This window comes from Cynoglossus semilaevis, chromosome 19 (genome assembly GCF_000523025.1).
Source record: "Cynoglossus semilaevis isolate Cse_v1.0 chromosome 19, Cse_v1.0, whole genome shotgun sequence".
In the NCBI taxonomy this organism is placed as follows: domain Eukaryota; kingdom Metazoa; phylum Chordata; class Actinopteri; order Pleuronectiformes; family Cynoglossidae; genus Cynoglossus; species Cynoglossus semilaevis.
The window spans coordinates 10,094,208-10,116,105 of record NC_024325.1 but is presented as its reverse complement, the minus strand read 5'-3'; the positions used below and the strand labels follow the sequence as shown (position 1 = coordinate 10,116,105).

At 37.8% G+C, this 21,898-nt stretch overlaps 4 protein-coding genes across 4 annotated transcripts in view; 2 read left to right on the top strand and 2 right to left on the bottom strand.

The window, feature by feature from the left end:
* smad9 (SMAD family member 9) overlaps positions 1 to 2,585 on the bottom strand; it is an 8,811-nt gene extending 6,226 nt beyond the window's left edge. The window contains exon 1 of the mRNA XM_008332857.3: positions 2,059 to 2,585. The gene's annotated coding sequence lies outside the window, so the exon portion shown is untranslated. The remainder of the gene's footprint in view (positions 1 to 2,058) is intronic.
* Positions 1 to 4,399, top strand: part of rfxap (regulatory factor X-associated protein) — a 14,323-nt gene extending 9,924 nt beyond the window's left edge. The window contains exon 4 of the mRNA XM_008332855.3: positions 2,835 to 4,399. The gene's annotated coding sequence lies outside the window, so the exon portion shown is untranslated. The remainder of the gene's footprint in view (positions 1 to 2,834) is intronic.
* A 151-nt stretch (positions 4,400 to 4,550) lies between these two features.
* On the bottom strand, positions 4,551 to 8,221 carry alg5 (ALG5 dolichyl-phosphate beta-glucosyltransferase). The gene is made up of 10 exons (XM_008332853.3): positions 7,905 to 8,221; positions 7,276 to 7,444; positions 6,938 to 6,984; positions 6,762 to 6,830; positions 6,536 to 6,628; positions 6,341 to 6,454; positions 6,205 to 6,264; positions 5,967 to 6,118; positions 5,375 to 5,460; positions 4,551 to 5,160 (listed from the first exon to the last, which is right to left on the bottom strand). The coding sequence occupies exons 1-10, from the start codon at positions 7,965 to 7,967 to the stop codon at positions 5,045 to 5,047; spliced, it is 969 nt and encodes a 322-aa protein (XP_008331075.1). The 5' UTR covers positions 7,968 to 8,221; the 3' UTR covers positions 4,551 to 5,044.
* A 626-nt stretch (positions 8,222 to 8,847) lies between these two features.
* On the top strand, positions 8,848 to 21,755 carry LOC103395219 (heat shock 70 kDa protein 4). Its single transcript, XM_008332850.3, has 19 exons — positions 8,848 to 9,193; positions 10,738 to 10,795; positions 10,905 to 11,045; positions 11,518 to 11,628; positions 12,341 to 12,440; positions 12,753 to 12,886; positions 13,460 to 13,704; positions 14,351 to 14,427; positions 14,737 to 14,888; positions 15,369 to 15,475; positions 15,595 to 15,728; positions 15,886 to 16,067; positions 17,288 to 17,371; positions 18,470 to 18,625; positions 19,036 to 19,161; positions 19,513 to 19,620; positions 20,065 to 20,184; positions 20,556 to 20,717; positions 20,867 to 21,755. The coding sequence occupies exons 1-19, from the start codon at positions 9,087 to 9,089 to the stop codon at positions 21,065 to 21,067; spliced, it is 2,505 nt and encodes an 834-aa protein (XP_008331072.1). The 5' UTR covers positions 8,848 to 9,086; the 3' UTR covers positions 21,068 to 21,755.
* Positions 21,756 to 21,898: the final 143 nt, after the last annotated feature.

The following is a 21,898-nucleotide window of genomic DNA, read 5'->3' as shown; positions in this document are numbered from 1 at the left end:
TTGTGTGCCAACAAACCCCAGAGAAATCACAACAGCTAGGCAGGAAATTATAGTTAGGTATATTAGGCATTTATTAAATTCCACGGTTTTAGGTGACCTTCGAAACCAGACTCAAGGGCATTTTTAGTCGTAGCAACCGAATGCTTTAACAGTGGTGTATGTCAAGGACCAATCATGTTATCTTTGCGTTAGAATACCCCACAGCAAAGAGAATCATATTTTACCCACGTTGGCCAAAAACTATTGTTCTAGAAGTTCTCTATATCAGATCTATCTTGAATATTTAACTGAAGTGTTTCCAACACATTTTATATGCATTTGTTTTTGCAGTTTCTCTCAGGCCCTACAGGTCGCCTTTTGCTTTATATCCATATAACTACAGACAAATTTGACATATCAGCAACAGCATTTCCATGTGATGGATTAAATACTGAAATTCACCTGCATTAACTTATCATACAATTGACTTCGTGCTACTTCTATCTTAATGTGATTTGTTTTAATACGTTAATCACTGGCCTTCGGTGTATGATTTTGTTTGATGAATTAATTTCATTTGATGCAAGAGGTTTCAACATCCAGCCCAGAGTTCAGTTCTGCCACCACCTGTCTGAAGGTCAATTCTCTAGTCCTCAAATACCCTGCGTTTAAGAATTATCACCAGCAGAGGGAGAACAATAACAAAAATACTAATATATTAATTGATATCATTTATATCAATGAGTGAGCTCCTTCATGCCAATGACATTAGCTGCTAAAGCGCAAACACATATTTCCTTTGATTATTTCATACCATTGTTTTCTATGTACATAATCTATTTGTTTACATTGTTAGATACATGAGTATAATCTGCAACCACTGCTGCAATTATGTCAAACTGTGTAACGATCTTTTCTGTAACTTTTAGATGTTTACTTTTAGATGTATTTAACAACGCACCACCTTTGTTGTTAATAGTTTTATATCAGTGATTTATTTGATTTCACTTGGTAATTTTCCCTTGATGGGCAGTTAACTCTGACTCATGGCACGCTAAATTCAATTTTTAATGTGCTAAAACATAGGTATACTAAATTTCCCTTCTTCGACTCATAATTGGGGGGCTTCTTATTTATTAAAGTAAAACAATTAGGAAAAATACAGGTGCACCATTTGTCTGGCTCCTGCTTGGAAAAAACATTGAACACACAGTTTAAATACGTTTGGTGACATTAACCCTGTGTTGACCCTAACCCCATCAGTACTTTCTCTACTCTGTAGACACACTTGACTTTACAAACAAACAACTTTTACTACATAATCTACTGCCATTTTCTTATCTACCTTGGACTTGTACCCAAATATGCAGCACATGTTAGTGCGTGGATTTGACTTGGTGTGAGACACACTGCGCTGTGCGCTGAGTGTACCTGCAGTGACGGCAGCGGAGCAGACAAAAACAGGGGGACAGCTGGGCTTTTACAATGACAGCCAAAGCGCCGCAGCTCAGTGCAGCATCAGTCTTTACGCAGCCTGGCGTCACTCAGTCTGCACCCTCAGATAGGCTAATTACCTAATGCTTTATCACCAGGACGCCCCCTTCCCTCAAAAGTAAACACGCCAGCTTCCTTTACTACCGCTGCAACGGCTCATTTTTGCCGTTACCAAAATCCGGCTGATGCGCCAACCTTCCTAACCCTGACTGACTGTTCAAACATAGTAACGATAATAATACAGGAGCAGGAAGTTTGCGTCCACAATCATAGCTGTCATTCTTTGGATACATATCACACAAAAAAACACCGAAAAATGTGTGAAAATGTAAATAGATTATTGTTTTTTCTTCCATTTCTGTTATTTAAACCTACATTTTGTTTAAACTACTGTAATTTAAATAATACACCAACCCAATCTTACGATGAGTGTTGATTACAACGTCAGCAGTTTTATAGTAAAACTCTGGCCAATGATGCGTCTGGCAAATTTATTTAAATACGGTAACTTTAGGATAAATAAATAATTCACAGAGATTAAGAAATAAACTTTTTGTGATGTGAAAAGCTTGCCAACTTGCTCACCTTAGTTGTGATGACAAGTGCACCGTAACCAGTCCAGTGCTGTGCTTGAGAAATGCCCCCTGTCTGCGGGTCAGTCCAGCCAAAGGTGCTTGTCTGTGTGCATGTATATGAGGATAGTGTCTGCATGCGTGTGTTGACGTTCAAACGTCAAGACTGCTTTCACGGTGTCTTTATCCTGTTTCAAATTTCAAAATAAGAGGGAAGTAACGTTGACAACATCTGGGTGTTCAACAGTCGTACCGATTTATAAGTAAGATGATACATGGTCTTTAATAGGCTTATTTGTTGTGAGCATAGAGAGGTTGCATTTTCTACCTACTTGTACCTAAAAGTGTTCATGTACCAACTTAGAGAACCAAAATATTTGTTCTCTCTCCCAAGAAGTCATTTTTCACAACCTTGGTATTAGTTTTCATGTGTACTAGACACTGAACTATTTCTGAACTTTTGGTGATATTCCGTGCATGTTGTATAGAAGAATGTTTATAAATATTTGGACTATAACAAATAATTACTTTCTCACTGTTACGGTTTTTATACATATGGTTATTATTATTATTATTTTATTGGCAGGAATTGCATTTTTAAAATTACATGTTAACTACCTTCCTATAACCTTTAAAAGTAACCGAGAGGATTATTTATATGATTGCGTTAGTTTTTGTGTTAGGAAATGTAACCAAAAGGAAAGTTTAGGTATTACGACGACGTTATCGTTCATTTTATTTTGAAAATACAGTCCTCTCCTCTTCCTTTGCCTTCTTGCTCCTCTGCAGGTTTGTTTACGCAGGTCTGTAAAGCCCGGAGCCTCTTCTCCTCCTGCAGCCTCTGCTCAGCGCCACTCAGCCTCGCCGGCGTCAGTTTGGCTGGAACCGCAGCACATGCTGGCGAGATCACTACGCCGATACTCCCGGAACTTTTTTGAAGATTTCGGGGGTTTAAAATGCAGCTGCGTGGATGCGCGTGTGCCCGTCACCTGAGCGGGGAACCAGTTATATCCAGAGTCAAATGGCTTAAATTGGCTCTTACTAAAAGATAACAGGTTTTTCCAAGATATTTGGCCAGAAACGAATCGTTTTATATATATATATATATATAAATTAAACATTGGCTTGTTGTGCTTCTTGATACTTTACCACTTTCAAAGTAATTAATAGATGTCTGTATTTCATCTTTAATTGTAATATGAACGACACATCTGCTCTGCTTCTTTAAGTTATAGGTGGAATAACACACACACAGGTCTTTACCAATGCGGATGGATACAAGTCTTCATCGGGAGTGTGCTGTCTGGTCCAGTTAATGACGCAAGCCCGGCTGGCGACAGTGAGTCTACAAGTTTGACATTTTCACAGTTTACAGCAACTGCTGCGGAACGTAACAATACTCCGGAACACTGAGTGAAACCACTCTGGGGATCGTGACTATAACCTTATGATATTCTCTTTTCACCCAGCGGCAGGGTGATCATAAAAATGCACCACTCAGGAATGATGCTGATGTGGGATGAATAGGTGATGGAAGAGGATGATGGTGGAGACACTGGTCCCCTAGGGGCTAGATCATGAGACAATGTAGACTTTTTTTTTTCTCGTTGTCTTATTCATTTAAAACCTCATCCAATAATGTTTGATTCATCGGCTCGTTTTCATACCTTTCCTTCAAGTCACCTGCTGTTGAGAAATAGGTTTATCTTTATACTCGCTTTCCCACAATGTGGCATAAATAATTAACATTTTTATATCCATTAATCCACAATTGCTTGACAAACATTTCAACAAACTTTTTTCCCCCCTAACAAACGAGTGAGATGATGATTCATCCACAGTGTTTGTCTTGTCTGGTGACAGAGGACTGAGACAGACAGAGGACAAACAGGATGCTCTTCCTTGTGTCTCCAGGAGGTCTCAGAAACATCCGATTCACAACCCACAAACTGTAAACCCCGGGCGAACAGCCTCACACAAACAACTTCGTTTACATCCAGGGCTGTAGAATTTACAGTACGCTTTATGAGGTGAAGGGCTCAGAAGGAGATGATTCAAAAGAAATCATGAATCGGACACAGGGGATGACGACAGAATGAGGAGTTTAGAATTCTTTGGTCTTCTTCATGTTAACAGAAGAAAAACATGTTATAATGCAAAAAATCCCCAAGCCTTTATATTTATATACTGGACCTGAAGGTTTGAACAAAGTAAAATTATTTCACTTAAACCTCTTAAGGTTCTAAAGGTTCTAGGTTCAACATTCTCTCTGTTAATATTGTAATAATTATGCTTAATAATTAAGCAGAGTGAGAGATTATTTATCCAGTTGTGGGCTTGAAAATTGATTAATTGATTTCCACTGTTTGCTGTCAAGGCCTGCGACCCTGCAGTTACTTGTTTAGGTTGTGTTTTGCCCTACACTGGTATGCAACGGAATCATTCTATGGATAAGGAAAACATTAAACATTACAACAAGTGACGATAGACCATTCAATGCACACATCATTGGAATTATTTTTATTTTCAGTCATTTATGTGAAGAAAATACCACCAATTATTAAATCTCAAACAACAGCATTGTGTCTGCCTGTCAGAGTGCAGTAATTACCAGATCTTCATGTACGACACACTTCAGTCACTTCAAACTGGCTGGCAACAAAGTAAACATTGAGTAACTTAACAGAGGAATCATTCAAACAGACATTCTGTGAGTCACGCCAACAGAATTGCGTGCGTGTGTGTATCTGTAACGATGACCATCACAAGCCAGTATCTAAATAAAAAGACAAGGCAGGACCATGTGGAATTAACAAACCGTGCTCTAACACGTCCTCTTCTCCTGTGATTGTTGAAGAGGAAAAGAACAAGGCTGTATATTTCTTTTGTTGTTGTTGGTTACAGTACATGATAGGCACAGTTGTTTGATCCCACCTCACACAAAGGTTTGAGGGCCCTATCATTGGCTGTCTCAGGGATACTAGGTTCATCCTCATTGGCTAGTCATTCTTTGCTGATGACTCTAGTTTCCAGGCTCCGGTGAGGTAACGCAGACGAATGAAAACCAGGTCCCGACCCATCTGCAGCCAGCTCCAGAATGGGACCAGTTTGGACCCTGGTGGAGCAGATGCATTTAAATTCCAATGATACTTTTAAGTCTAACCAGGGGTTTATACCCACAATAAAAATAATTGTATCTACGGGGGGGATGAATATTTAGATAAAATAGATCAATCACAGACTTTCAATCCACCGTGATAATTATAGAATTACAGATAGGATGCAGGGTGGGAGTGGACACATGTCCACATATTCCATGAAAAACCAACCTTCTATTTCTGTCCAGTTGACTGCCACTTCTGCGATGGGGATTTTAAAGCACTGGGCAATATACAGAAGCTCCACATCAAAAGCCCTGAGATGAGAGAGTGTAGAGTTTAATGTTTTGGTTTTTTTTTTTGCTTTTTAAATAAATTACAACCAGTATCAAATGTTGGGTCAGAAATGAATTAATGTATTAGCAATGTTGCTCATGGAGCCTGATCACAACTTGTCTCTTGACTGTTTGAGAAACTTGGTCATATCTCTACGGCTTCAGATAGATGAGAACTCGGTCTTCTCTGTCCAATTAGCTCGGATTACAGTGTAAAGTTACAGGTTCCACAGTGCTTAATTGATCGGATAAGGAAGTCATTTTTAAGCCTTCGCTGTTTATGTGACACTGTCAGAATCTTTGCAATCATCCCATTGAAAATATTGCCATGCCATGCTGTATTGATTTTCTGCCGGGCTCTTGTTGCTCTATCACCATGACAATCAGAATTTGCAATAATTAGATATAATTTTGTTATGCATGCTCTAAAACTGCTAGCACAGCATGGTTATTGGGACAATTTATTGGGATAAAAATTACCATCTTACCATCTTTCTACATGGAGAGAAGGGAAGGTCCTCAGTGCGGCCTCACGTGTAAAAAGCTTGAAGCCACACTGTGTGTCCTTGATGCCCCTCACACAGAAGAACCACACCAGGAAGTGAAAGCCCAACATGAGGAATGTACGGAAAACAGATCGCTACAGAAAAAAACATAGAAACAGGAGTTTAGTTAACAAAAATAAATTTACCTGAATTCTCTGGAGGAAGTGGAAGAGAAAATTACCTGAGCGACAGATTCTTTTTCCAGGTGAGCTCTGGAACCACAGGAAATTGCCATGTTGTCCTGAATGTGAAAACACGGGCATTGAGAAATTGATTGTAATAAGACTTGGCAGATAACAACAAAAACACAGTCTCACAGGGTTGGTGTTGACATCTTTAAGTCCAGCTTCTACTTTGTCAAGGTCAGAAAACTTTGTGGCTCCATCTGCATCTGCCATCAGAATATTTCTTCCTCTGGAGCTCAAAGTCCCCTGCAGATAAGACATTTAATGTGTGTAAAATCCATATAAATTAAATATTGCTTTTGTGCTTTGGTTCAATGATCTTCTTACCATCCTCACAGCACCTCCTTTCCCCCTGTTCTGCACCAATGTCAAAACCCGAACTTTGTCTGCACCATACTTCCTGGTGTACCGCAAAGCAACCTAGCAGGTTAATACAACAGTGTTTACCAAAAGGACAAACCACAACAGCAATTATTTTGTAATGTTAGGCAAAGCTATGTTTGTTGGACAAAATTATTTTTTTAACTTATTCTTGAAAGTTGAAAATTATTACCTCTGTGGTTTTGTCTTTGCTGCCGTCATCGACCACAATGACTTCATAGGTAAAAGTTGGAATTTGTTTCTGCAGGAAGATAATTTTTAAAAATGTGATTTTCAGTCAAATGCTGCGACCTAGTGACCACTTTAGGTATAGCGTTTATAATGAAAAAGATTCAACTGAGCATTTACCTGTCTGTTTTCTAAGTACTCCATAGCTTCATCCAACATCACAGGCACTGCAAGTGGAAGTAAATATATTAAAACTGGAACTTTAGACTTAGATATATTTTACACATGGTGAAAATTATTTGCATGTATTAGTTCTTTGCCCATTAGTTCAAGTTCACATAACAAAAAGACTAAATTGTATATGTAGTATACATACGCACAAGTTCTACAAACTTAGTAGTACAAATATAAAGATAGATTTAAAAAATCAGAGCACATTAAATTCACATACAAGAATCCACTTAAACTATGATACGATATGAAAATAACCCTGACAGGTTTGACTGCACATCACCTACTTCGGAACTCCTCGTTGTAGGCTGGGATCACTACAGAGAGTTCTCTAGAACAAGGATCATGCAGGCTTGGAAAGCATTCCTTCTCTCTTGAGGCAGTTAAAAAGTATTTTTCCTTCTCATGGCGAGAAAGGTTTACCATTCCTGCAGTGATGTGTGCTATAACCAAAACCTGAAATAGGATAGGATAAGATAAGACTTTATTCATCCCATACTCATTGACCCATTCATACAACGAGAGTGACATATTAGTTTTATCTGGTGATTAATGATTTTTATCTTTAAACGTTCTAGTGTTTCTTTATAAGAGTGAAGGTACACCATTTACCTTTGGCTGTAAATTACGACTTGGCCACAGCCAACTTTAGTTTTTACAAAAGAGTGAGTCTCATTTCCAGGTGTGCATTAGATAGTTGAATAGCAGTTTAGCTGTTTTTTAAATTACAACGCTAAAATACTGCATAAAAAGCTGTACGAATCCGTTATACATACGTCTGAACTATACGTTCATATACTAAGAAATAACGCTGGACTTTGGCTGTATATTATACAGTCGTTAGGTGATACAAGGTATAACTGAATTTTAAAAAATGTTTGCCAACACAAAAGAAACAATAATTACGTTTACTTACCACGATCAAACAAAGAGCTGCTAATGCGACCAAAGATTGAACTATTTCACAGAGGCAATCCATTTTCCATCAGTAACCCTGCTGCAACCTCTCAAAGTATCAGGCTATACCTACTAGCTTTCCTTCTGTTCGTGTTGTACAATCTGGGGTCTATTTTCTCGATGCGCTCAGAGACTAAATATATTAGTATTTATTTTATAGCAAAACAATGACGTTAAGTTCCAGGTTCGTTCCTGATCTGTAGACATTTCAGTAAACCCCACTTTCAATCACCAATCACATCTGAACACAACGCAGAGCAGGAAGTTTTTTCGACACATCATCAGTATAAAAAGAGACAACATAGAGGCCGACTGTAAAGCCGACACTGACTTCTACAGGACAGGGGTGGTACTATCCAAGAAAATTGCTCGACCGCAAACAGGTAAGAAAGAACGTGGATCATAATGGTTTTGTTTTAATAACTTTGTATTGCGTGTAATTGCTTACTGAGGTTAAGGGTTGGACTGTGTTACTGTGCACCGAATCATAAGCCACAACACTTTGTATTGTTAATATTATCAATACAGTCATTGTATCCCCGTGTTATAATGACAACAAAAACATAACATAATAAATAAATAAATATATACTAATTTATATATATATATATATACACACACATATCAATACGCCGGACTAATCACTTGCCATAATTTCATAATAATTACAAACCGCGGAGTGTAAGATACACTTTACTTTAAGTCCTTGTGTTGTGTATCCGGATCAATAAATACGAATACATTTCCCATTATTTCTGTACTTTTTAAAATATACATTCCTATTACATTTTTCACACCGAAATATCTAGAAATCACAAGATTACCGTATGTCTCACGTGGTTATAGAAAAATCCAGAGATTGCTCGAACTAACTAAATCTCGCGATACCCCACGAGAAGTCAATTACACCACCTCGCTACTGCAGCCTGGTGAGAGGCTGGAGCCAGTACAGATTTCAGATACCGGTTACAAGCCAGCGGTAAGGATTAGGACTTCAAGTGTCCGTTCTTAGAACAGTAGGAACAATTTGCTTTACCATAGTACTTTAACATTCTCATCCAACGGGTGTCGCTGCACTTATTTTATTCGTCTACGCCCCACTGTTGATACAAGAGGAGTCAAGACTGACGTACCACAAAAAATGTCAGTGGTGGGATTTGACTTGGGCTTTCAAAGCTGCTATGTAGCTGTAGCCCGAGCAGGAGGAATCGAGACAGTCGCCAATGAGTACAGCGACAGATGTACACCGTAAGTACATAGAATGCTGATATTCATGTGGATTGAGACATGTGGATGAACCTCTATAAATAGGGCATGAATGGGAACCGGTGTAATACACGTGAATTCAGTGGTACTTATAAGCTACCATTTTACGCAACATGTAACATGTGCTGGCCACTTAATATCTCTTTCTATTCTATATCATTCTAGTATATTAGAAAACGTTTTTGTGATATGCTAGTAAAATCCTTAATTCTGAATATAAACAATACTGTATAACATTTTTGATGTTTCCTGCTCCTAGTGATTTGGCTAAAATCTAGTTCTTTAAGAAATGTGAATGCTAACGTTAAGTTAATGTGCGCTTTGATAGTACACTCTTTGTAAGTCGCCTTCCACAGGCGGGCGGTGTGTTTTCCTCCTTCATAAATACTGTTGTTAGAATCGTGACATCTTAAGCTCCGTCCACGCGGTGTGTCCCGTCTAGTAAAGTAGGCATTTAGAGAAGGAAACGGCAACCAATCGCTCTTCGTTTGGAACGTTCTAGCAATTGTAGCCCTTGGATACATTATCAAAACATAATCTAAATTTCTTAAGGAACATTTTTAAAATGTTGTGTTATACAACCTATTATAGTATAATACTTGACTTAGACACTATAGTTTGTATTCGCAAATGGTGTGTACGTTCTTTTAATTTTTTCATTAGACGTATTTAGAAGATTTTGTTTTCAGTACAAGAACAAAGCATTATCAGTGTTGAAGTCATGCATAAAACCTATTACACAAAATAAGAGCGTTGCGATAAAAGAACAATGTGGTACCTGAGACTGAAATTAACGTAATATACTATACTTTAATAAATCAGATTTGATGTTAGATGTGAAATTTATTTATTACAAATTCAATGCAGTAAATCATTCAGTAGGGTTGACATACGCACCACCAAAGTTTAGATAAGGCCATTGGTAATTTGGTCTACTTTTCAATTCATCCCATTTTGATTACATAATCTCAACACTATAACATTAAAATCAGAAAATACAATGCTGTTCTTGGCTTAGCTGCGGCCCAGGGTCTGTTCTCTGTTTTCCTTCTGATATATAATGTGTTGACTGGTCTTTGACATCACCATCTGCACTTTCTTTTGGACAGCAACTGTCACTCTGACTTCTGTCTTTGATAGGATGGGTCATAACTGTCATGTGTAGACAACCACAAGCTGCTGAGATACAAGTGAAGTCATCACAACACTTCAGACTTTGTTTATTCTGTCAAACAAGAAAGAGATGAATCTTAAGAAGTGCACAGGTGAAGCCAAAAACTGTGTTTCAACGCTAAAATAACTATTCTAAAAAGAATAAGGAGTATTTTAGCATTTGGAAAATACTGATAATTCTTTAGATGATTTATGGCCACAAATACAAGTCCGCTGTAACAGTTGTTAAATTTGTCAAAGTATGCCATCATAGATGATGGACACCTTGTTATTGCTGAGTGTTTAGTAAGACTTAAGACATTGCCTGTATGTGCAGGTAAGTTAGTATTTTAGTTTTTTTTTTCATCAAACAGGTCATTTCTGTCATTTGGACCAAGAAATCGATCAATAGGAGCAGCTGCCAAGAGTCAGGTAAAATAATTAAATTCTGTCATCATCTATTGAGTTCTTTTCAGTACAAGAAATGTTTTATTTGTATAAGTCATCATAATACTTTTTTAACCTTATTTACAATGTCCAGGTGGTGACAAACTGTAAAAATACAGTGCAGGGCTTTAAGCGATTCCATGGCAGGGCATTTTCAGACCCCTACATCCAGTCATCCAAGTCCAAGCTTGTGTATGACTTGGCACAGATGCCTTCTGGATCCACTGGTATAAAAGTAAGGATGCTCTAGACAAGTGTGAACATAGTGGAAGAAACAGTCATTGTTACCGTTCCTAACACCAAGCATCAGGAGTTATACCAGTCTGCAGTGCTCTCAAAAAGTCTGATCAAAAATAAAAAGAACAGTCATAAAAATTTTGATAGAATACACAATGGAGAGAGGAGGAATGTTGAGAATGAGAATGCAGCTCTTTACTGCTCATATTGCTTTATCTATTATTACCTGCTTGCCTTTGTCACAATTTCTGTATCCATCCTTTTAAATACTATGACATTTACATTTACACCACACAGTTTGGTTCCTGAATAGCAAGTAAAACATTGAAAATGTTAAATTGACGTGTTGCAGAATGCAAATAACAGAGATTAGTTTCCACACTAGAATTTGCTATCACACATTTTTTACTCTGTTAGCTTTATTGATGTAATGTCTGTAATCATTGTCATGACTTTCCTTCTAAATCAAGGTGGTTTACATGGAGGACAGCATCGAACAGGTCACTGGCATGCTGCTGAACAAACTGAAGGAGACTGCTGAAAGTGCACTGAAGAAGCCAGTGGTGGATTGTGTGATCTCTGTAAGCGTTCCTGCAGACCTCTGCAACAAACCGACAGATTCAGTTGACTATCCACAAATGAAACAACATGCATTATAACTGATCATCTTCATCTTTCAGTATCTAAAATTATTAATTGATGATACCATAGAGTTGTTCAATGCCAGTGCAATATAAGCATGTTGAGTACAACTAAAAATGGAGGCCAATGAAATAGCCCTCTAGGTTGTTTGCGTCATATGTTCTGCAAAAGCAAATATCTTGTCTGAGAGTGATATTTTTCCTCTTTCACCTTGTTAGTAAAAGTGTGAAATCTTTATTCCTCGCTGTGCTCAGCGCATCAATGCCATCTGTTATGTAATGTTACAGGTCACGCAGAGTGAGGCTTTTTTATTTTTACTGGAACTACAGTATATCTACAGTTAACATTTGCTAGGCGTAGACTACATGTTATTATTATTAGGCCCGATTGCTATATTTAGCTCTTGAGCCTTTCCACAGGGTAATATTTTGTTTTGCTGCCCAAACTCTGATAATATTGATATCGATACGTATCTAAAACGTAGGAGATGTAGGCTTCATTTAGCTACAAATTTAGCATTCATTTAAAAGAGATGAATAAGTAGTAAAAGAGTTTTTAGAGGTGTAATAATAAGTCAGATACTTACTAAAACTGCTAGTGTTTATATTTTACACCTCAGAGATCCAATAATCTTTTTTTTTTCGATGCCAGGTCCCGAGTTATTTCACTGATTTAGAGAGGAGATCTGTCATAGACGCAGCTCAGATTGCAGGCCTCAACTGTCTACGGCTAATGAATGAGACGACTGCTGGTAAGTGCTGAACAGAATGTGGTGTTCTGGTTCAAATTGTACTGCAATTACTTACTTTCCCATCCAAAATCCTTGTGTTAATTTTCTCGTGAGATTATGTCCTGGAACACTTGATACCAAGTACAGGGTGTAAAATTATAGGTTGTTCCATTTTAAAAGAAATACATGTAAATTTGAACCAATTTATTGGTTCAAATTTTCATAAATATGCAGAAGCTGAAATTCTGGTGCTAAAAGCCTTTGGTTGGACTATTGTTGGATAGGTATGGTGATGTGGGGGGAAAGGTCATCTGTTATGCATGTGTTTTGCAGTGGCTCTGGCATATGGCATCTACAAACAGGACTTGCCAGCCCCAGAAGAAAAGCCCAGAATAGTGGCATTTGTGGATGTGGGCCACTCCGGTTACCAGGTGTCAGTTTGTGCGTTCAACAAGGGAAGGCTCAAGGCAAGTAATTAATTATTTGTGTCCAGTTGGAGACCAGTATTGAGGAACCTCATAACAATCATAATCAATCCTCATAACCAAAAATGTTATGAGGATTTAGCATTTTAAAGAATTTGATCTGGTTTGAGATCAACTACACTGCTGTTTCCACATTTTAGATTAATCTGTGTTGTTCTTTATCACTTCAAAAGTATATACACGCCACACACATACTATGTGAAGACTGTTAACAATAATTTCTAGTTTTGTAAAATAAGCTTTGATGTAAAAAACAAACAAAACAGTTTTGGCCACTAACCTAAATTTTATTAGTTGAAATTGAATTATTCATTTTAAATATCATTTTAGTATTTTATTTTATTTTGTAATCAGTAAATTATTGAATTGACTTCATTCATTTCCATCTCATAAGTTTTCATAATGTTTTTATTTGGACATTGATGTGCTTTTCAAACATCTTTTTGTGTGTCTACACATACTAACAACCTAATTTCCACATAATTGTTAAAGAATAGTGTGTAAAAATCCTTAAATGAATTAATTTATTGACATTTGTTTTTCATCTGACATCAGGTTCTGGCTACTGCTTTTGATTCAGAACTGGGCGGCAAAGATTTTGATGATATTTTGGTCAACTACTTCTGTGAGGAGTTTGCAAAGAAGTACAAACTGGATGTCAAGACAAAACCTCGGGCTCTGGTGAGACTTTACCAAGAGTGTGAGAAGCTCAAAAAGCTGATGAGTGCAAACTCCTCCGACATACCACTCAACATTGAATGCTTCATGAACGACATTGATGTTTCCAGTAAACTCAACAGGTGAGTTCCTAAAATCAGGATTGTGAAGCACATTTTGGATTGTGTTTTATTTATTATTATTTCAATTTAAAGCCTGTGCATAATCACTGTGGCTCCGATATTGCTTTTTAGCCATATGGGCAGACTTGGAGGAGTGTGTTTTCAGTAACTCTAGCAGATGCTCTAGTGTTGTTAACGTCTCCAACAGGGGCCGAGGTAGCTTGTTTTCAGTGTAAACAGTCTTTTACGAATGCACCAAGCAAAACATTCAATGTGGATTTCAAGTTTAGACTTTGGTAGCGCTTGTCGACACAATAACTACAACAAGCAATTTGATGTTTTTGTAGGCTTTTACCCCCTCCTCCCACCCCGCAGTATCCAGCCATTCCAAACACATGATGTAATACATGAGAATGCCCCCAAAAAAGAAACTGAACCAGGACTAGATGTGAAAATGAAAATGTGGGGAAAAAATAGAAACTGATATTGAAAGTGGCTTTACTGTCTGAGGTAGTGTGACTATGAAGCCTCTTTTTCTCTCTATTTAAAGCTGATGATTTTATGTTGTTTATAAATAGCTAGCACTTTGGCTTCGCTTCATAGGGCTTTTTTTTCATGGCTATGTGTGACTGCTGACTATTAATAATATCTGACCGTGTGTCTCCAGAGGTCATTTTGAGGAGATGTGTGCGGGGCTGCTGGCCAAAGTGGAGGGTCCCCTACGCAGTGTTATGGAACAAGCAAGTGAGTACATGTGATTTTAATAACAGTTGGACTTCCCCCGTAAGCACAAGCAGATTCACATAGACAAGGTTCTGTCCTGTGCTTGGGTGAAACAGCGTTTCCCCTTGGGCAATGGTGACACATCTCCCTCCCTTCATACCTCTGCTGTAGCGACTTTCTATTTCTGTCTACCCATGCCTGTCCATTTCAATTAGTTACAGCACTAAATGTATCAATGACCAGGGCATATATTGTATGAAAAGAAAAAAGACCCACCCCCGCCAAGCATCTGCTTTGTATCACACTTTATTTTCCTTCTTTTGTTTACAGAACTGAAAAAAGAAGACATCTATGCAGTGGAGATTGTTGGAGGTGCTTCCAGAATCCCTGCCATCAAAGAGCGAATCAGCAAAGTCTTTGGAAAAGAACTGAGCACTACCCTGAACGCAGACGAGGCCGTGGCCCGAGGCTGTGCTCTTCAGGTACCGTTCAACTGTCACGACCCACACTGTGCTTCTGTTGACAGCAGGAAGATCACAGGCATCACAAAAAAAGATGTTTTTTTTTTTAACTGCTGGTTATTTATTCATGGATTTTTTTATTTCAACTGCACAATACACAAATGTCAAAACCTTTGGAATAAGTACATACAAAAAAGTAAGATAAATCCAAATGTTAAGACCACAGTGTTGTGTATCCAGAGTAATCAAACAGGGACTTACGTAGCTTAGACCTTTAATTGCTCAAAGCATCTATGCATTTGTTTTTGAGTTATTCAGTACTAGGTTTAAAGATCATGTAGGATAATCCAAGACATGGATTACTAATAAATAACAAAAACTCAGTGAGGTGCTGTTAAACAGGACCATTGATTATATTCCTTATCAACAGCTGATTCTTAAGCCCGTTTTAGGGAAATTAATTTTGTCAAAGTTATAACCTTCTCCCTTTGTCTTTCACAGTGTGCTATTCTGTCACCAGCCTTTAAAGTCAGGGAGTTCTCCATCACAGATGTTGTTCCCTACTCTATCTCCCTGAAGTGGAATTCAGATGCTGAAGAAGGACTAGGGTACAAGCTCATTGGGAACTGAAGCAAAGTTGTTTTATGTATCCCAGAAATCACAGTAAAGCTCAGTCTTCAAGATCTGTTTATAGTTTATAGAAACAACTTGTTCTTGTGTGTTTCAGTAATTGTGAAGTTTTCCCAAAGAACCATGCAGCTCCCTTCTCCAAAGTTTTGACCTTCTTCCGGAGCGAACCCTTTACCCTTGATGCCTTCTACAGCAACCCCAAGGAGCTGCCCCACCCCTGCACCAATATAGGTACCTAAAGTTTGCTGTCAGTTAGATTCTCAGTCCAAAAAGTAGTGTATTTAGAGTATTTAGTGAAGCAAAAATGTTCATAAGCCTGTTTGTTATATTGATGTTTACTGGTTTACCGAGCTTGTTTTACATTGTCTAACTTTTTACACCTTTTCAGGACAATTCCTGATCCAGAATGTGGTTCCTCAGGCGTCTGGTGAGAGTGCAAAAGTCAAGGTGAAAGTTCGTGTCAACATCCACGGTTTGTTCAGTGTCTCAGGTGCGTCACTCGTGGAGGTCGTGAAAACAGCTGAGGGTGAGGAGCCAATGGAGACAGACCAGGCAGTAAAAGAGGAGGAGGTGTGTATTGTTCACAGTATAATTGTTAGAGCCAACACCCTATGCTGCATCCACACTACTCTCTATTTGGCAAAAATGATTTCACCAAAGGAAGACTTTTTTCTTATGAACAAATGGAATTAAATTCCATTTTATGCACCCATCTCAATGTCTTAAATAACATGTCACATGACTGCTAATAATTGTCATTTATAATGAGACAAGACGTTGTATAACCATGTATACCTCATGATGAAAACTGTAACATTATCACAGTTGCTTACAAAGTCAGCACAGCCAAATAAAGTTGTAGTTGGTAGAAGTGGGTCAGGATGGGGGGAAGGTAAGTTAGTGGCTGTGACACTATAGACAAACAACTGTCCCTTCACAATTAAACAATTCACAATTAAAGTTCCCGAACAGCCTGAGATCTTTAAGTAACATGAATGGGTCTCAGATGTGGTATAAGGTTGTATAAAAAAATAAGATGCTAGGTCACTGTGAAACTAGTAGCTGAGATGTTTCACCCTCTTTGTTTTTAGAGCTTTATGATGCTCTGCTAGTGTGGCTAACAGGTGTATTTTTTAGCCAAAGAATGAGTGGAGTAAATGCAGCCTAACATTGCATGTCTGTTTGCAAGCGTGTGAAAGGAGACAGTTTTCTTCATGCTTTGTTTGCTTTGCTTTGTTCACACATTGGAAATGTCAGCCTGGCCACACCTCGTCAATTTTTTCATCGCTAAGGAATTTGGTTTTCTTGTCTTAACAAGCTTAAAGATATTCTTTCAATCACCATCGCTATAAAATTTCACGGGTTGTTGATCCAACTAACACTGAGTGACTGTTTATCTTGTAAGCACAACCAATAAATTAAACAACATAAAGTAATTATCAAATGCAACACATCTGGAAAAACACCAAACCAACACTTGGAAGGAAAGTGAACTATTTGTCATTGTGACACAACACACCACTACACACACACAATGAAATGTGACCTCTGCTCGGAGAGAGAGACCTGTACCCTGCTCAAAGCACCTGTGCAAATTGGCAGCTGATGGACTCGAACCTGAAACCTTACAAACCCAAGTCCGCTTCCTTAACCACCAAGCCACAACTGCCCGCTTGGACTGCTTAAATTTTTTTTTTTAGTATGTAAAAGTAATTGTAAATGTGTTTTGCCACATTGTGGCAAATGTAATGTTACATAATTTAGACTCTTTATTTGTTACGATGTGTCAGAACAAAATGCAGGTGGACCAAGAGGATCAGAAGCCTCAGTCTGGGGAAAATGGAGACAAGAAATCTGAGACAGAGGAGATGGAGGTAATAAAACATGCTGAATACATACAATATACAAACATATGGAAAATGACACAAAAGGTCAGATGTACTGCAAATTGTGAGTGAATGCGAATGGGTTGAAAGTTACAGTTTGTGCGTGCATGTCTGTTGTCACCTAATCTTCTGGGCAACATTAAGGCTCAGCTCTGAGCTGGAAGCTGTAGCACAAACACTGGAAAGCCTGCAGGAGAGTGTGAGGGATCTCTTTTTGGGGAACATATTTATTAGAATGACATTGCTTTGTTTAATATTTACCTTTTGCACTGCAGGACAAAATTGCGTTTTGATATTTATTTATTTTTATTTATTAGTTACAGTCGTTTTAGCCTAGCACTAATGTCACGTCACCTATGTGGAGATATTTTCTGCAAATGTTTGAATTTTCAAGCAACTGTCTTTAAAGTCACAGCTGCACACTGACAGCATGTCTAACACACTGTGCTGCTCTGTACATTTTTAACAAAGATGTCATCATAATCATGTAAAGTAAATATGATTGAGGTTGTGCTCTACTTTTTTTTACTTTTTGCTCTGTCATTGAGGTCTAGACTCATTTTGGATTCCTAAGATTTTGAGGGATCTTAAACAGAAATGTACCACTTTTACCATTTGTTATAATACTTTGATATACGAGCTTTGCCTAAAGTCCCACTTTTACCAGATAATCCAAGTTACAGTATTAGTATCAGACCAATAAAAGTGTTTAGCAACACTTAACTACAAATATTCAGACAGATGGGAATAAGAAAATTTAACATAAAACGTTTCTCCTGTTTCAAATTAATGGACAACAAGAGATGTGACAATTATCCATATCATGGATGTCAGTGCTTAAGTGCATATCCCTGCACCCTTGTACTGGTTTGACAAATCTGGATTAATAAGAACACGTTCTTAAACTGGCCTCCACCGGTGATTGATATAACAATTTATATAAAGTTTTGCGCTGTTCCAGAAAGTAGTGTCTGCTGTCAGAAAGATGAAACACAACTAAAATTATCAACCTGAGCAGGTTTTACTCATTGGATAGAAAACAGCTCTGAAAACCACACTAATTAATTTTCCTCTGTCCTTCTCCAGACGACAACAGAGGATGCCAAGCAGGAGAAGAAGAACGACCAACCCCCTCAGGCCAAAAAGCCCAAAGTGAAAACAAAGTCAGTGGAGTTGCCCATAGAGAGCAATTTGCACAAGCAGCTGTCCAGTGATCTGCTAAATACGTTTGTTGAGAATGAGGTAATGTTCTAAAAATCACCGGGAATGTCTTGCATGTACTCAGAAAGCATTTGCTCCCAGCAGCAGTGTAGTGAGACTTAGTCACTATTTAAACTGTGCGTCATTGTGGATTCAGCTTATTAAAGCTCAAAATCACTGCAGATTAATTAGTGTCTAACTATCTTGAAATAGTAGTGTGAATTTCTACCTTAATTAACCTTTGTGTGCCCCATTTTTTGTAATGTTGTTATAAGCTACACTTAGAAATGTATTTAAAAAACAAGGCATGAAATTTACCACTAAAACATTGATTGGTACTTTTAATATGACTTAAATGGTAGTTTGATTTTCTATCCTCTTACAAACGGATTTTTTGTGCACTATTCTGGAAAGAGAAATGAGTGGTTATCCTTAATCTGTGACTTTTCCAGGGTAAAATGATCATGCAGGATAAACTGGAGAAAGAGAGAAACGACGCAAAGAACAACGTGGAAGAGTACGTGTATGACATGAGAGACAAGCTCCATGGTGTCCTGGAGAAGTTTGTGAATGAAGCTGTGAGTATTGATCGCTGGAGTCCTTTAGCCAACCAGTTCAACTGACAAAGAAGCTGCATTGATGAACACATAGACCTGTAGAAGGACTAAAAGGCAGTCTGGGCATTAAACCTATTTTTAAATAATATGAATAGGATTTAATTTATCAGTGAAGCTTCTAAGTCTGAGAGAGACAGCCTCACCTGCCCAGCCAGTAATTAATGAAAGCGATTTATTCACATGTACTATCAAAGTAGAACAACACAGAAGAAAAAGCTTACTTACCTGAAAAACAATAACCAACCTGAAAATTGCCAAAAATGCATAAAGAGTAGAAGGAGAGTTAAATCTGACCTTTTGTGCAACATCTAGGATCGTGATACATTCTCTCTGAAACTGGAGGACACAGAAAACTGGCTGTATGAAGATGGGGAGGACCAACTGAAACAGGTTTACATTGATAAACTGGCTGAATTGAAGGTAACTTAACACACATTTATTGTTACAATTAAATTCCTTTTTTTTTCATTGTGTATAGGGGGAAAAAAACCTTGGCTTTTAAAACAAACAAATTGATCACTGTGGGTGAGTCGCGGTTAATCAGAATTAATTGAGTCAAGTCAACATCCCTAAATGTGACTAAATGAGAAGTTTGATTTTGCATCCTAGAGTTGGTGGATCATAGTCATCACTGCATTATGATGGTGGCTTGTAGAAAACATCAAGAGTTTATTTTAAAACACCTGTTGTCCTCAACAATATCAATCAGTCTACAGTCCATTGAAATCCATTTGACAGTTGCATCTGTCAGCTCATCAGTTAATGAGAATAACTTGTCAATTTTGACTCAAGGTTCTTTGACTGCCCTAAAACTATCATTCAGTATCTCAGTGCTTCTTCCTGACTAAATCTGATTTTCTACAGAACTTGGGTCAACCCATCCTACTCAGATATTTGGAGTCTGAGGAGAGGCCAAAGGCTTTTGAGGACCTTGGCAGACAAATCCAGATGTACATGAAGATCATCGAAGCTTACAAGGCAAAGGTACAGCATAAAAAAAACAGTCTTTAATTTTGGAAATCTGATTATTAGTCATATTGGCAGATATATAAAAGCAATAGTGCAATAACTTACATATTTGTCTAATAATATTTATATAAAAGCAATAGTGCAATAACTTATAAATACTAAGCAATAACAACGATATAAAGATTAGTAATGTTTAAAATGCTAATACGTAATACACCGTCTTCTTCATTTATGTGTTTCATTTGTTCTCTTGTTTGTGTACATCACTTTGTTAGTGTTATAAATACATTTGAGATAGTTGAATTTTCTGTATTACAAACTAATATTAAAATAACAAGGCCAGATTTATATATCTATACATTTATATTTACCACAACCTCCAACAGGATGAGCAGTACAGTCACTTAGATGAGCTGGAAGTGACTCGAGTCGACAAGCAGGTGAACGATGCAATGGTCTGGATGAACACCAAGATGAACCAGCAAAACAGTCAGGGCCTCACCCTGGACCCAGTGGTTAAAGTTGAGGAGATCAAGGCCAAGACCAAGGTATGGAGACAGCAGAAAAATGCACACTGGGGGAAAAAGTCTATTTGTAATGGCCATTATATGAAGTTCATTATAAGATGGAGCTTTTTGTCTTCACTTAGACACAATCCAGAAGTTAAAATTGAAACAACCATTTTCTTTTTATTTAGGAGCTTTATCAAGCCTGCAATGCTGTGGTGTCCAAACCCAAGCCCAAAGTGGAGCCACCGAAGGAGGAGAAGACAGAAAATGGACCAGTAAATGGACAGGAGGGCTCAGAGAACCACTCACCCAACCCAGAGAAAGCCACGCCTGCAGGAACGGAGAAGGACACTGCAGAGAACAAACCTCCTGAAATGGACATTGACTAACATATCAAGTGTTATCCTTGTCCTGCTACTCGCTCCTGATCTGTTGTTCTTCTGAGATTGTCGTTGTTCACAATGTAGCGTCTCTTTCGCTTGTTCTCTTCCTCTCTCTCTCTCTCTCTCCCTCTCTCCCTCTCCCTCTCTCTCAAAGATAGACAGACAGTAGCAGCATCCTTAATCAGTGCAGTTCCATAAGCCTCCTCAACCTGTCATTTGTTACCTTCTTTTAATACAGCACAATATTGCGTAATGTTAATAATTGACAGATTTCTTAATGGCATCAAAGTTGTTTGTGGAATGGGAACTTTCTCTGTTATTCTTTGATAAGTTAAGTTACAGATTAGTTCTGGCTGATTAGTTAAGCCATTTCTGAACACCAGGAATGTCATGTTTCATAAAATCAAAGTAAAACTCTTAGATAGAATAAGGTAAAGACACAGAGACTATGTAAACACCTGGGTTATTTCATATTTTCGGAAAATTGTAACTGCTGGGTCGTCATGTTACTATCATGCAGTATTTAAATGTTTGGCTTTCCTCATTCAAAAGCTACGATCCACTGTTTCGGTTCTCTGGTAGCCTTGTGTTGCTTTTTTTCTACATAAATGTGAACAGTGCTTTAACAAATCACCTTCCAGGTGCTGCTGTTGGTACCATGTCACGATGCAAAAATAAAAAAAAATCATACAAATTAATTAGTAATTATTCCTCGTTTAAATTAATTGAGAAATGCTATTATGTAGATGCTTATAGATACAGTATGTACTGAAAGTGTTTTTTCTTAAGAACCCTTATGGTTTTGAACCTAAGGCTTCATGAGATTTGAAAGAAACA

Coding starts and splice junctions, on each gene's coding strand:
- alg5 (XM_008332853.3), bottom strand. CDS start 7,967: ATGGATTGCCTCTGTGAAATAGTTCAATCTTTGGTCGCATTAGCAGCT. Junction 7,445..7,904: donor CAGCTCTTTGTTTGATCGTG/GTAAGTAAACGT, acceptor ATCCTATTTCAG/GTTTTGGTTATAGCACACAT. Junction 6,831..6,937: donor AGTACTTAGAAAACAGACAG/GTAAATGCTCAG, acceptor ATCTTCCTGCAG/AAACAAATTCCAACTTTTAC.
- LOC103395219 (XM_008332850.3), top strand. CDS start 9,087: ATGTCAGTGGTGGGATTTGACTTGGGCTTTCAAAGCTGCTATGTAGCT. Junction 14,889..15,368: donor CCCGAGGCTGTGCTCTTCAG/GTACCGTTCAAC, acceptor TGTCTTTCACAG/TGTGCTATTCTGTCACCAGC. Junction 19,621..20,064: donor ATAAACTGGCTGAATTGAAG/GTAACTTAACAC, acceptor GATTTTCTACAG/AACTTGGGTCAACCCATCCT.